Genomic DNA, 13,273 nt, shown 5'->3' on the forward strand with positions numbered 1-13,273 from the left:
TAAGAAAGAATATTACCACAAATTATTGGAGCAAAGTAGAAGTAACACACAAGAAACATGGAGGATATTAAACAGTATAATCAAAAAGGGCTCAAAAAATAAGAATTATCCAGATTATTTTAAAAAAGATAAAGATATTGTGCTTGATAAAACTAAAGACATTGCAAATGAATTTAATGATTTCTTTGTAAATGTTGGCTTTAATTTAGCAAAAGAAATTCCAGAGTCAAGAAATAATAACGACCTAAATAAACATATTACTCAGAATGTGTCCTCCATGTTTATTGGTGCTGTAACTCATAGAGAAATAATTAACATTGTGAAGACATTTAAAAATAAAAAGTCCACTGACTGTTTTGGTATTGACATGATATTAGTTAAAAGTATTATAGAAGATATAGTGCAACCTTTCGCATACATTTGTAATCTGTCCTTTCAAACTGGTGTGTTTCCCTCACAAATGAAAATAGCAAAAGTTATTCCAATCCATAAAAACGGAGAGAGATGTCAGTTTACCAATTATAGGCCAATATCACTACTCCCACAGTTCTCAAAAATCTTAGAGAAGTTATTTGTTAATAGACTTGATAAATATATTGAGAAGCATAATCTCCTAAGTGATAACCAATATGGCTTTAGAGTGAAAAGGTCAACTTCAATGGCAGTGATGGAACTTGTTGAAGGGATATCTAATGCTATAGATAATAAGGAATATACTGTTGGTGTTTTTATAGACTTAAAAAAGGCGTTTGATACAATTGATCATTCTGTATTAATGAATAAACTAGAGAGATATGGCATAAGAGGGATAGCATACAAGTGGATGAAAAGTTACCTGGATGAAAGATATCAATATGTCGAATTCAATAATGTAAAATCTAAGCAGTTGAAGGTAACTTGTGGTGTTCCTCAGGGCTCTGTGCTGGGCCCTAAATTATTTATATTATATATAAATGACATATGTAGTGTTTCCAAACTGTTAAAATGTGTATTGTTTGCTGATGATACCACTCTGTACTGCTCAGGTAAAAACTTAGAACAGCTTCTGACTACAGCGGAAAAGGAGTTAAATATATTAAAAAACTGGTTTGATGTAAATAAGTTATCATTAAATATAAAGAAAACAAAATTGATTATTTTTGGCACTAGACAAATGAAAAAAGTATCTAAAATAAGGGTTAATGGAATTGAAATTGAAAGAGTGTACGAAAATAAATTTCTTGGAGTGATAATTGATGATAAGCTGAGTTGGAAGTCTCATATAAACCACGTGAAAACAAAAATGTCAAAAACCATTGCTATTCTCTATAAAACAAAGCATGTCCTGAACAAATATATCATTATACACACTTTATTGTACTCTGTTGCTTCCATATATGACTTACTGTCTGGAGATATATGGAACGCCAGGACTGCCATAATGAATTAATTAAATACACCATTAAATAATTAATTAAATGTGGCAATAATTAATTAAAATTGGAATTAATTAATTAAATAAATAGTTATGACACATGTAATTAATTTATTATTGACACATTTAATTAATTATTTATGTATTTCACATTTTAATTAATTATTGACACATTTAATTAATTATTGACACATTTAATTAATTATTTAATGATATATTTATTTATTTCATTTTGGCAGTCCTGGCACCTGGCTCTCATCATGAAATAATTTTATCTGTCAGCCTCACCCATCAAACTCAGGAGGCGGGGTTAACGCTGCCCATGCAGCTTCTCTAACATTTGATTGGTTGCCGTGCAAAGTAAGTCAAAACAGGTCGATCCTAGATAATCGATTGCTTGTGTAGACTTGGGGCAGCCAGGTATCCCAGAATGCAGATCAAATCACAGGCAGCAATGGTGGTGGTGTAGTTTTAAAATACCCCGTTTTTCTGTCACCAGCTACACTTTTAACAGTGTTTTAGCCGCGAATGTCGCGACGTATGTCTGGTCAGGTTGTCAACATAGAACATGTTTGCAAAAGTGCTCAGATGTTTTCAGAGATTTCACTAGCTCTGCTAACAATTAGCATGCAGAGTGCACCGAGGGGGTTACGTTAACCGGTTTGTTTACATATTCCACTCTCCGTGTTCCACATGTTGCATTCGCAGATTCTCATTTTCACCGAACGATCGTCTCTTTCCGCCTGGTCTTGTGTCTCTGTGCTTCTGTAACATAAAGAACGAGCTGACATTTTTCTCACGAAACCAGCGATCAGCTCAACAGACCCTCAGTTTACCTTCATGCATCCTCCTCCTCATCTGTCAGCTGTTTAACACCTGCTGCTAATTCAAGAAACACGCCTAGTTACCTGGTGATAGTCACAGTTTAACTGGGCAGCCGGTGCTCGATATAAAGCAATGTCAGCGCATTTTTCTGCACAAGATAAGTAAATATAGTGTTTTCCCCGAGCGCAGAGCTGCTGGAGCTTGTTTCCTTACAGAGCACTTTATAGGCGAACAGCTTCATCGGTGGCTGATGTCCAATCACCGGCACACAGCTTTGAAACCTCAGCTGAGTTTTAGCTCTCAGTGGTTAAACGCTGGACTTCATTCACTCAGGTTCTGTCTGTCGGGTCACGTTTACTTCGCTGTTTTATTTACAACTGAGCAAATCGGTTTGGCTGAGGTTAAAGTTACGTTTCATAACTGCATAGTTTCACAGACGTTTAATGGTTTACTGGCACATGTGTTAGACTGAACTATCATCTAAATATCATCTGTTTTTTAATAGTTATTCAACTGTATTCTAAGCACCAGCTGTCTGTTAGAATGTGATTTTTTTTCTCTCTGTTGGCAGAGGTATAAAAATGCGCAGGAAAATCTGACGTGCATGGCGAACTTCACCGACGATATTTAGGGAGGAATAAACACACATCAAACATAAATGAACCATTTGCCTGTCTCCATAATTGAGAGCATTTTCTCTTCTTATGTCAACACTCTCTCTCTTTTTTTTTCTTTTTTTTTTGCTTTTTCGGTCATGTTATGTTTACCTGTCAAAGGCTTGTTACAAACTATGAAACACATCGTGCAGACTTCTGGATGTTAGAAGAAAACGAATACTGCTCATGAATGAGACTAAAGGCAGGAAGGTGTCCTTTAAAACATGTTAATAGGACCTCCCTATTTATATCATAGTTTATGATATAGCACGTGTATTTCAGTAATAGCCTGCTGAGGCCACTATACGTGCTGGCCTCATATCAAATGTGAAGGCAGACTGAGTCTATCTTTGACGTTTTTTATATCTAATCTTCCTTTTGAAACATTTAAACAGCAGCAAGTCTGCAGCTGAGGGAATACAAACTCAAATTGTCGGAACAGGTTTGCTCGTTTCTTGGATTCATTTGGTGATTTATTAAATGTATAACTGTTATTCTAATCTGCTGCTGAGTCTCTTACACTTTTCTTTATGCTGTATATTTTCACGTCTCTGGAATAGTTGGCAGTTAGATAGTCAGCTGGGAAACTTTGTGTTAACTCATGGAGCTGAGGATATCGTGGATATCGTGGACATGCTGACCTCGCTGCGTGGTGTACAGAGCGAGGTCAGCATGATTAATATTCACAATAAAAATATTAGCCGAACATCATGAAGTCTGTATGTGTTTCATAGTGTCGAACAACCTTCGTACAGTTAAAGCCAGCAGTTACTACATGACGGAAACACCAACTTTATCTCTTTTATGCGTTTATACACAGGTCACGCTGATTACTGAACAAAAACCCAAAGATCAGATGTTAAACAGATTTATTTGCTCTCTCTCCTCCTTAAACATGTTTTTAATGTTAGTTATAATTCAGAATTGGCGACTAAAACACGTAGGACACATAAGAACTTCAGGAAATAAAACACCGATAAATATAACCTCAGTAAAAGAAGTCAGCGGGGGTTACTACAGCTGTGTACCGGGGCCTGCGCTTTGTCGGTGGGATTGCTTGCGAGGCGAGCGGGTCTATCCCACGCTTTGCCGTGAGACTGGGCAGACATCTCCGAAATCATCGAAACACTTTTGCAAAGAGGCTGTATCTTGACAAACCGACCAGACACATGAAGATTAAACCACTACATTCTCGGCTAAAAAAATATTAAAACGGTATTTGGTAACACACAAACAGGGTTTTTCAAAGCTCAGTTCTGTTAGCTTCCACATGCCGGTTGTTGTGTGCTAGAAACAATGGCCACCAGGCCAAAGCAATGGTTTTGACTCGATCAGCGTTAACCCCGCCCCCTGAGTTTGATGGGTGAGGCTGACAGATAAAATTATTTCATGATGAGAGCCAGGCGCCAGGACTGCCAAAATGAAATAAATAAATATATCATTAAATAATTAATTAAATGTGTCAATAATTAATTAAATGTGTCAATAATTAATTAAAATGTGAAATACATAAATAATTAAATGTGTCAATAATTAATTAATTACATGTGTCATAACTATTTATTTAATTAATTAATTCCAATTTTAATTAATTATTGCCACATTTAATTAATTATTTAATGGTGTATTTAATTAATTCATTATGGCAGTCCTGGCGTTCCATAGAGATATGGGGTAATGCATATAAAACGAACACTCTTCCTATTTTCAAGTTACAAAAAAGAGCTATAAGAATTATAAACCAATCAAACTATATAGAACCAACTAACATTTTGTTTATTAATCTGAATACCCTGAAATTTTATGATTTAGTTGAATATAAAATGGCACAGATAATGTATAAAGCACAAAATAACTTGCTTTGCCCCAGTACTCAGAAGCTGTTCAAAGTCAGAGAGAGTCAATATGACTTAAGGGGAACAGATTTCTTTAAAAAAAACAAGATAAGGACAAATATAAAGCAGAGATGTGTTTCTATTAGAGGAGTTAACCTGTGGAATAGTTATGACAGTGATTTAAAAAGGTGTAGTTCATTTTCCTTGTTTAAAAACATGTTTAAAAATAGAGTATTAGAAACATATATAAATCAAGAATGAAAAGAGCAAAAAGGAGAAGAAAAAAACCTCTTGATTATTTTGCTTTGATGTAGTTACTTATCTAAGGTGGAAAGTTTTTTTTCTTTGTTTTTTGTTGGTTTGTTTGTTTGTTTGGTTTTTGCTTTGTTTTATTATTTTCTTCAAGCCCTGTGTACAGGAGCTGCATACAAAAAGATATTTTGTGAAAAGGGTTGGCGTAATAAGCAAATGCTTCAGCCAATACCTTTTGATTAGCCTTGTCTCATGCTTTCTTTCTTTATGGTAGATTTTTGTTCTGTTTTCACTGTTTTTTTTTTTTTTTCACTGTTTTCACTGAGATTTGAATTTGAATGCTAATCAATAAAATCAAAATCAAATCAAATCAAATCAATTCGGAACCGCTACATCGATCACTACGGCCGTCTTCTTCTGTTTGTCTACCACCACTATGTCCGGTTGGTTAGCCACCACCATTTTGTCCGTCTGTATCTGGAAGTCCCACAGGATCTTAGCTCGGTCATTCTCCACCACCCTTGGGGGCATCTCCCATTTTGACCTCGGGACTTCCAGGTTATATTCGGCACAGATGTTCCTGTACACTATGCCGGCCACTTGGTTATGGCGTTCCATGTATGCCTTGCCTGCTAGCATCTTGCACCCTGCTGTTATGTGCTGGATTGTCTCTGGGGCATCTTTACACAGCCTGCACCTGGGGTTTAGGTCACGAGCAGTTGTCCAAGCATTTCACTACATATCGTACTGTGTATGACTGTGTACGTGACAAATAAAATTTGAATTTGAATTTGAATTTGAATTTGCCTGGTGTGATAGACCCCAGCTTCTATGGATCTTGTACTCAGAGCTTGTTCTTGTGCTGCCATGATTAGTGCCTCTGTGCTGTCTTTCAGTCCAGCTTTGTCCAGCCACTGGTAGGATTTCTGGATATCAGCCACCTCCTCCATCTGCCGGTGGTACATACCGTGCAGGGGCCTGTCCTTCCATGATGGTTCCTCGTCTCCCTCCTCTTTCTTGGGTTTCTGCTGCCTGAGGTATTCACTGAGCACTCGGTCAGTTGGGGCCATCTTCCCAATGTATTCTTGGATGTTCGTTGTCTCATCCTGGACTGTGGTGCTGACACTCACCAGTCCCCTCCGCTTAGCGTACAGCCTCAGGGTGCTGGACTTGGGGTGAAACCCTCCATGCATGGTAAGGAGCCGAGGTGCGTACTCCGCAGAAGTCCACAACATTCTGCAGATCGCTACAGACCTGCAAACTTTGCGTGGCCTTCGCATTAGCTCAAGAACGGTGTGCAGGGAGTTTCACAGAATGGGTTTTCATAGCCGAGCAGATGAATCCAAGCCTTGCATCACTAAGCACAATGCAAAGTGTCAGGTGCAGTGTTGTAAAGTATGCTACCACTGGATTTTAGAGCAGTGGAGATGTGTTCTTTGGAGTGATGAATTGTTCCACTCAGGGGGTGACTCCTGTGTTTAAAGTGTGTAAAAGTCTATGGGAAAATGGCGGTGTTCCTGCTTGCTCTTTGACCCCAGTAAACGCTTGTCAGATGAGTTTATGGTCTGAATTGCTAGTCACGATCAACATTTATTAATTACAACATGATGTTCACGTTGCAAATTATAGTCCTCATTAGAGTAAATAAGGACAATTAAGCAGGTTATGCTTTTGGGCGGGTATGCTGAGTGATAAGCGAGCTGCTTCTCTGTAAGTGTGCAGTGTCCCTCAGTGTGTCTCAGATCTGTTCTCCACCCCTCGCTTGTCATGTCCCGATTCAAGAGACCAAGGTGACCACAGCAAAAACAGACAGCTTGAGGCTTCACAGAACGTGATCAACTCGTAGGTGAAATCATTGTGGCTACATCCATCGTTTATCAGCACTAAGAAAATTTAGTTCTGACTTTTCCTAATCAACCTGGTTCCACAGACAAGGTATCTAAGTAACTGTTAAGCTACAACCAGTATTGATGAAGACGCAGATACTGACACCAAGAGTACACTTACAGAATAAAGCAGTGTTGATTTAGGTGCCTTAAACCATTGAAGACAGAGGAGTTTCTAGCAAGATTAATGGTCTGTCTTAGCATTTCCTGTCTAGACCAATAAAGCTATTTTTTGATCAATGGCTAAGTGCAAAACTAAGACAATTTCTTGGCAGCAACATGTTTTTTTTCCCCAACTGAATTCATCACGACCTAACCTTATCTATTTAATAATAATAATAATAATAATGATAATAAACTATAATAGAAAGAATAAGAGCTCAGTTCTATAAAAACACACTGACACAGATAAGGTCAAAGTCTAAAACATGACATTTTACACCATCTCCAACTTAGTCCGCAGTCGCATTCTTTATGTTTTCTCCTGCATGTCATGCGACTTAACACTTGAACAGCTTAAACCTACTAATGTGAGAAAAAGGGAGTTAACTTTTAGCAAAACTGTAAGCAGATGTTCCCTTGGAAACAAGCCTTCTGTCTTTGTTTAAAGATGTCACTCGAATGGTTGCTTGCTACAGTTAACCATTAATTGCACATAAACGTTAGACATACCCACTATCAGGTCCCACTTGGTTTGTGAAATCACAAGCTCTGTTAGCTCTAAGGCGTCATTGATGAGAAACCAAGACACAAACCCAAAGTCTGTTTTTCACATGTTCAAATGTTTGTTTGTCAGAATGAGGATTTTTATCCTTTAAGACAGGGCAGAGTAGGTATTATGTTTAGATTGTTAAACCTGGACTGGAGGACACCGACTGTCACATATAATCCAATATTAATGTTGATCACGATTTTGGCTTCCCACAATTGAATTAAGCTGATCAAATGATATTGAAAAACGCATGCTCCACCAGCAGAATACATGGCAAAAGCAAATTAAGCGCTCCCTAAATCAGCAACTGACCACATTTCTGAATGTGCTAATCACAGCTGTTCCTTGAACTGTGCAGCGTGTGGTTTCCAGGATTCGTTAAAAGCCAGATATACAACAAAATTCAAATATCTGTCACAGCAGAAGGCAAACAGCTTATTTCTTTGAAGCTGATCATAAACCACTGTTTACAAATACTGTGGATCCAGCACAACTGATGTTAACGAAGAAGAAGGCAAAGACAGCTGTGCGTCTGTACTGCAAACTAAGACAACTGACTTATTTAACCACCTGAAAACCCTGAAACGATGCAGTGGTTACTAGTGTGAAACGCAGACAGCCATAAAAGCACAGCAGCACAGCAGTGCATCTATCTAACTCACAAAGTGCATTCAATTCGACCAAAGACATCTGTCCACTAAACACAGTGAGTAATGAAGACTTCAAGAAAATTGTCAATTTATTGGACAAAAGTGGGTTCTGGGTTCTGCAAAATGTCACACGAGGAAAAGAGATGGATCTCACTTGCTTCGAGCTTTATTCACATCCATCACGCACGTACAATAAATGGAGTGAAAGAGCTTATATCTTGCTTTAAGAGATGCACTTCCAGCAGATAAATTCATATTTGCCTGCAAAGATGTTTTATTTGCCCGGAATTTAGCATAAAGGCTTTAAATGTTGATTTAATTTTGTGTTCAAATTTGACAATTTTTCATTCAGATTTTTTATAAAAGAGCTGCAGTGAATTAGATAAATAAAAAGGGCCAACTTTGTTTTGCTTCAAAGATGTGTATATTATTAGGTATATGGATGTAAAGGCAGGGTTATTATTTACATTTTGTCACTAAAATCAATGAATAACTATTGTAAATAATTGTGATGTTATTGATTAAAATAAATGAGAATCATTTTGGCCATAATTGTGCAGCCCTGCTGTCGCCAATTTGCTTTTTCTTTTTTCTTTTTTCTTTGGGTTGGGAGCATCAGTCCTAATCGTCTCCCTGACTTTCCATTAACTCACCAGTTCAGTTAACTTGCTTTGTCAGGTAAACGTGACCGAGCTGGTGTTTTTTGAACAGTTATTTAAAAATAATTGTTGGCATTTTTTTAGTCTATGTGGATGACTTCAGAAATCAAAAACAATTTGAATTCAAGTAGCAATTCTCAAAGATAAGCTAAGCTATGCTAAGCTACACTAAGCTAAGCTAAGCTAATCTAAGATATACATTATTTTATTCATTCCTATGTTGCAGGAGCCAAAACATACAAAATAACTTGGCTAACTATAATAACTAAAATTCACAAAAAAGTAAATCTGTCAATAAATAAAATTAAACTACTGTATAGATATTATTTGTTTTAATATAATAAAATCTAAATGATTTAAATTTGGTTTCATAATTTAATCTATTTAAAATCCCCAAATCAATGTCAACAAATCAGTATTTAACAGTTATTTTAGTTTGGTTGCAATATTCAGGCTTTCTAATCAACAAACCAATACATATTTTTATACATATTGTATATTATCTGTGTTCTGCACATACAGACACAACAGGAGCCCAGCTGGCATTTTGACTTGGCAGCAGTTTGCCGGGTGCATTTTGTTCATGGAGTGCCATCTCCCCTCACTGATTATAATACACACAAAGGACTGAATACTGCTTCCCCAGGAATCCAGCCACCAGCAGGTTCTGTATTGTTTCCCCCTCTCTGGATATCTTTTGTGGGGGGAAAAAACATATATTACAATAAAGGGAAATCTAATTTTAGCATAAAGCATTTGCATAACATTGCCTCATCTTAGGCCTTTTAAAGGCATGTAACCTTTTGGACTGTGCTCAGTAAAAAAAGAAGCTGAAATACTGACTGTCCATCACTGTGTTACAGAAAGGTGGAAGGTGGCTATAATGATTGTTAAAGAGTAAAAAATGCATATTGATTTTACATGCATGTGAAGTCCAGCATTGTCTGTTCTTTTTTTGCAACAAAGCAAAGACGCAGAAGCGACAGCATCAAACCCGCCACACCCAAAGCTCTTTAATGCCTCCCTCGGGATTTAAACACCTCCTCAAACATTTGCATGGCTTCTAAAGCCGATAGAGATAAATACTCAAGGTCTTTAAAAGATGGCGCTTAATGCAAGGGGGAGCAGCGTCGGGACGTCAGCACATCTTGCGACGCCTCGTGAGAGGACACTTGATTGAGCGCATCTGCTGCGAGTGGCCTAACAAACTTGATTTCTTCCTGCTGGTGACATATTGAAATGGCGTGTTTTGCAGGCTGCTCTCCGCGCCTGACACGGCCCACTTACACACTCATCAGCAAGACCTGCCCCACTCTGCGCTCTCAGCTGCTTTGTTCCAGCTGATGTCATCTAAACCTCGTCCCTGCAGGGTTGTCTGGGGTAGATAAGACATTCCCTCCCTCTCCACTGGTCTCCCACACAAAAAAAACACACACACATACAAAAAAAACGGGGCTGCTGCTATGAAGATGGATTGCCCAGCTGGTGACACTAGTTCCCTTTCTGCTGAAGCCACTGTGGAGCACTAACGCAATTAAAGCAATTAATCTTCAACAAAAGGGGTTCACGGCTACCTCTCGTGATTTTGCATGTTTCTGTATAGGTGCGTAACATAAAGGGGGGGTGTAAAAGGAAGCAGCATAGCAGTCGTGCTTATCACACAACTGATGTGTGATATCAGGATGCGATCGGCTTTCATCAAAGTCGCATCATTTTCACAACAAGCAGCACGATAAGAATAAATACTGTAGTCGACCTACAGGCAGAGAGGCTATAAGCGCGCAGCCGCTTAAAAAGGCAACTTCTCCGACGACTGCCACAGCAGATGCTTAACATTTTATACTGTGCGCCCTGTAACGCAGAAGTGTGTGGTTACGTGTGCGCGTGTGTTGCAGTCACAGATGAGAGTCTGGTGTGTGTTGTCATGCTCCACAAACAGTTACTCTACTTCCTAGTTGTCTTTAAAGTCTGCTATCGTGGCAAAAAAAATTAAAATCTAAAAAGATTCCTTTTAATGTAATACAGCTGGGACTGTCTCAATTTTAATTTCAAATCTGTGCTTCTTTTCCGTTTCATTCTGGAACAGCGGCACAGGTGGTCTCAGCCAAATATCATTAATTTAGTGCGAATAAAAGCATTAAAACACATTAGCGAGCATCAAACAGACTTTCAAACTACCAGAACAAAGACAGCGTTAAAGAAATCCATCTACTAAATGTCCATTAGTCTAATACTCACTGCTGCACTGAAGAACTAAAGTAAATCTATCTTTCTGCTGCAGCTTCGCCCACAACAAACTTCTAATTTCAATTATTCAGGAGTTGTTGTGTGATTATATTTGAATGATTCAAATCTCGAGTCATTTGTTATTTATCTCAGCAGTTGGTCACCGAGTGAGTACAGTCAGCAGTAAGTGAGAAGAGTGAAGGGCAAGTGCGTGCAGTGATGGAACTTCAGGGAAACAAAGAATCGCAAAGCATCTATTTAACTTTGAGCTCTGCCGCTTTATTCGTCGCTTCATTCGCAGCAACGTCGATTCATGTCAAACAATCCAAAGTATGATTTCCAAACAACAGGATCAAAGTGTGCTGTGAGGTTGAAGTTTGTTATGGAAGTGGCACAGGGCAAGTGAAGGGCACCAGCAGCGAAACCACTTTGTTTGACAAGCAACAACACTGCTTTGTATATATGCAAAGCCTGGCAAGACACTCTGCACACAGCCCTGCTGTCAGAGCCGGGTCATGCTAGAACGGTGACACCCAATGGGCGACCCCTGTCTCCGAGCGAGGTTACTGGGCCAGACTTCACGCTGGACTCTGACAGACGCGCACAAGACCGACAGAGTTACCACGCGTGGCACGCGTGACATTTCAGAGGTCAAACGTGGCTGGACGCTGAGATCGTTCCTCATTGCTCAAAAACCCGACAGAACTCGAATGATTTGATTTCTGGAGCCGTTCTCGTCCCGCTGAGGTGAAAAGTACCTGATTAGCACGTTGAAATTTACTCAGCAGCCGGTCTATTCGGCCGCCACTAAAAAGCTGGAGATAAAACACGGTAAACCCCATTAACCATTACTCAGCTCAGCTTCAAGCTGTTTTTATTCTTAGCCACATCTAAGGAGTGCATCAAAATCTCTCCATGGAAGTACGACCACAAAATAAGCCTCAGAGATTGAAGCGTTGTGGTGCACACTGACACTGTCCTTTTGAATTCCTAAAAAGACAAATAAATCAGTTTCTTTTGTGATTTCAGGCCTCGACAGACATACAAAACATGCGCTAATTTAACACTACGTTACAGTTTGCAAGCCAAACGGTATACTCATTCATCCTCATGACAGGTCTGATAAAGCACAGTATAGTGGTCACTTTAAGGTTTCCTGCATCTTTAGTTGGTCAGTGCTGTGATTGATTTGTCAACATATCTTTGATGTTTTATATATAAATGCAAGCACGAGAACTAGGTCATCAGTGATGATCTTACCTTTATCCCTAGCTCGAACCCTTTGCTACCAGAATAAGTAATTTTCGGTTTTCTTTTAAGGTGTTCTCCAAGTCTTGGCAGTCATCAGTGATGGTGGCCAAACAGTTTACAAGTGCACATATAGGAAGTGGCTATCAGTGACGAGACAATCAGAAATCATGGAATATCAACAGATTTCTGTGGCTAATCACAAAGACGGGAAAAACTATGTTATTGACACATAGTGGGCAGGTACTGTTAAAGTAATCTTACTGTTGAGTTGATTAGATTTGAAGTTTAGAGTTCTGTCTGAATCAGGTGATGCTGCGTGTTTACCTTACAAATATATAAATATAAAGTGCCCGAGGTGACTGTTGTGATTAGGCGGTGTATGAATAAAATTGAATTGAATCGAACTTTATGGTTATTGGTTAAATAGTACACAGGAAGTTGCCTTTGCCAAGTCAAACAGGCATTTAAAATGTGCTAATGCGCCAGTGATTTACATTTTCTGTTATTAAAATGTGTGCATCTCGTCATTCACGGCAACCAGCTGCACAACACACTGCTGTTGGAGGCTTTTACAGCGATATGCTTAAATGAGAACCAGATGAGAGGTGTGGAAGGGGGCGAGTGTTGTTTAGACGTGTCTGTCTTTGTGTCTCAGAGCAATAAGAGCACATGCAAAAAGCACAGCAGTTCTAGTGTCGTGGTAAAAGCAAATATTGCGCTACCTGTCAGTCTCTCGCAGTGGTTCGCTGCCCTTCCGCCAAGAGATCACACCCCAAGGAGACATCTTGGGCTTGCACTCGACGAGCGCGTCTCCTCCTACCTTCACCAGCGTCTGGCTCCTCAGTTGATTGTGAGAAAAATCTGGGGCAACAGCTGAGACAAGAGCAGCATGTTAAAGCCAGTATTT

The 13,273-nt window shown here is 38.9% G+C and overlaps 1 protein-coding gene across 1 annotated transcript in view; it reads right to left on the bottom strand.

Moving 5' to 3' along the window:
• The window catches only part of cntn4 (contactin 4), a 194,909-nt gene that overhangs the window by 55,467 nt on the left and 126,169 nt on the right, over positions 1 to 13,273 (bottom strand). Inside the window, exon 10 of the mRNA XM_085353001.1 lies at positions 13,089 to 13,239. Within this exon, the coding sequence (XP_085209127.1) occupies positions 13,089 to 13,239 (151 nt within the window). The remainder of the gene's footprint in view (positions 1 to 13,088; positions 13,240 to 13,273) is intronic.

This window comes from Diplotaxodon limnothrissa, linkage group LG5 (assembly GCF_057381915.1).
Source record: "Diplotaxodon limnothrissa isolate DT_005_m linkage group LG5, D_limnothrissa_male_GT1.1, whole genome shotgun sequence".
In the NCBI taxonomy this organism is placed as follows: Eukaryota; Metazoa; Chordata; class Actinopteri; order Cichliformes; family Cichlidae; genus Diplotaxodon; species Diplotaxodon limnothrissa.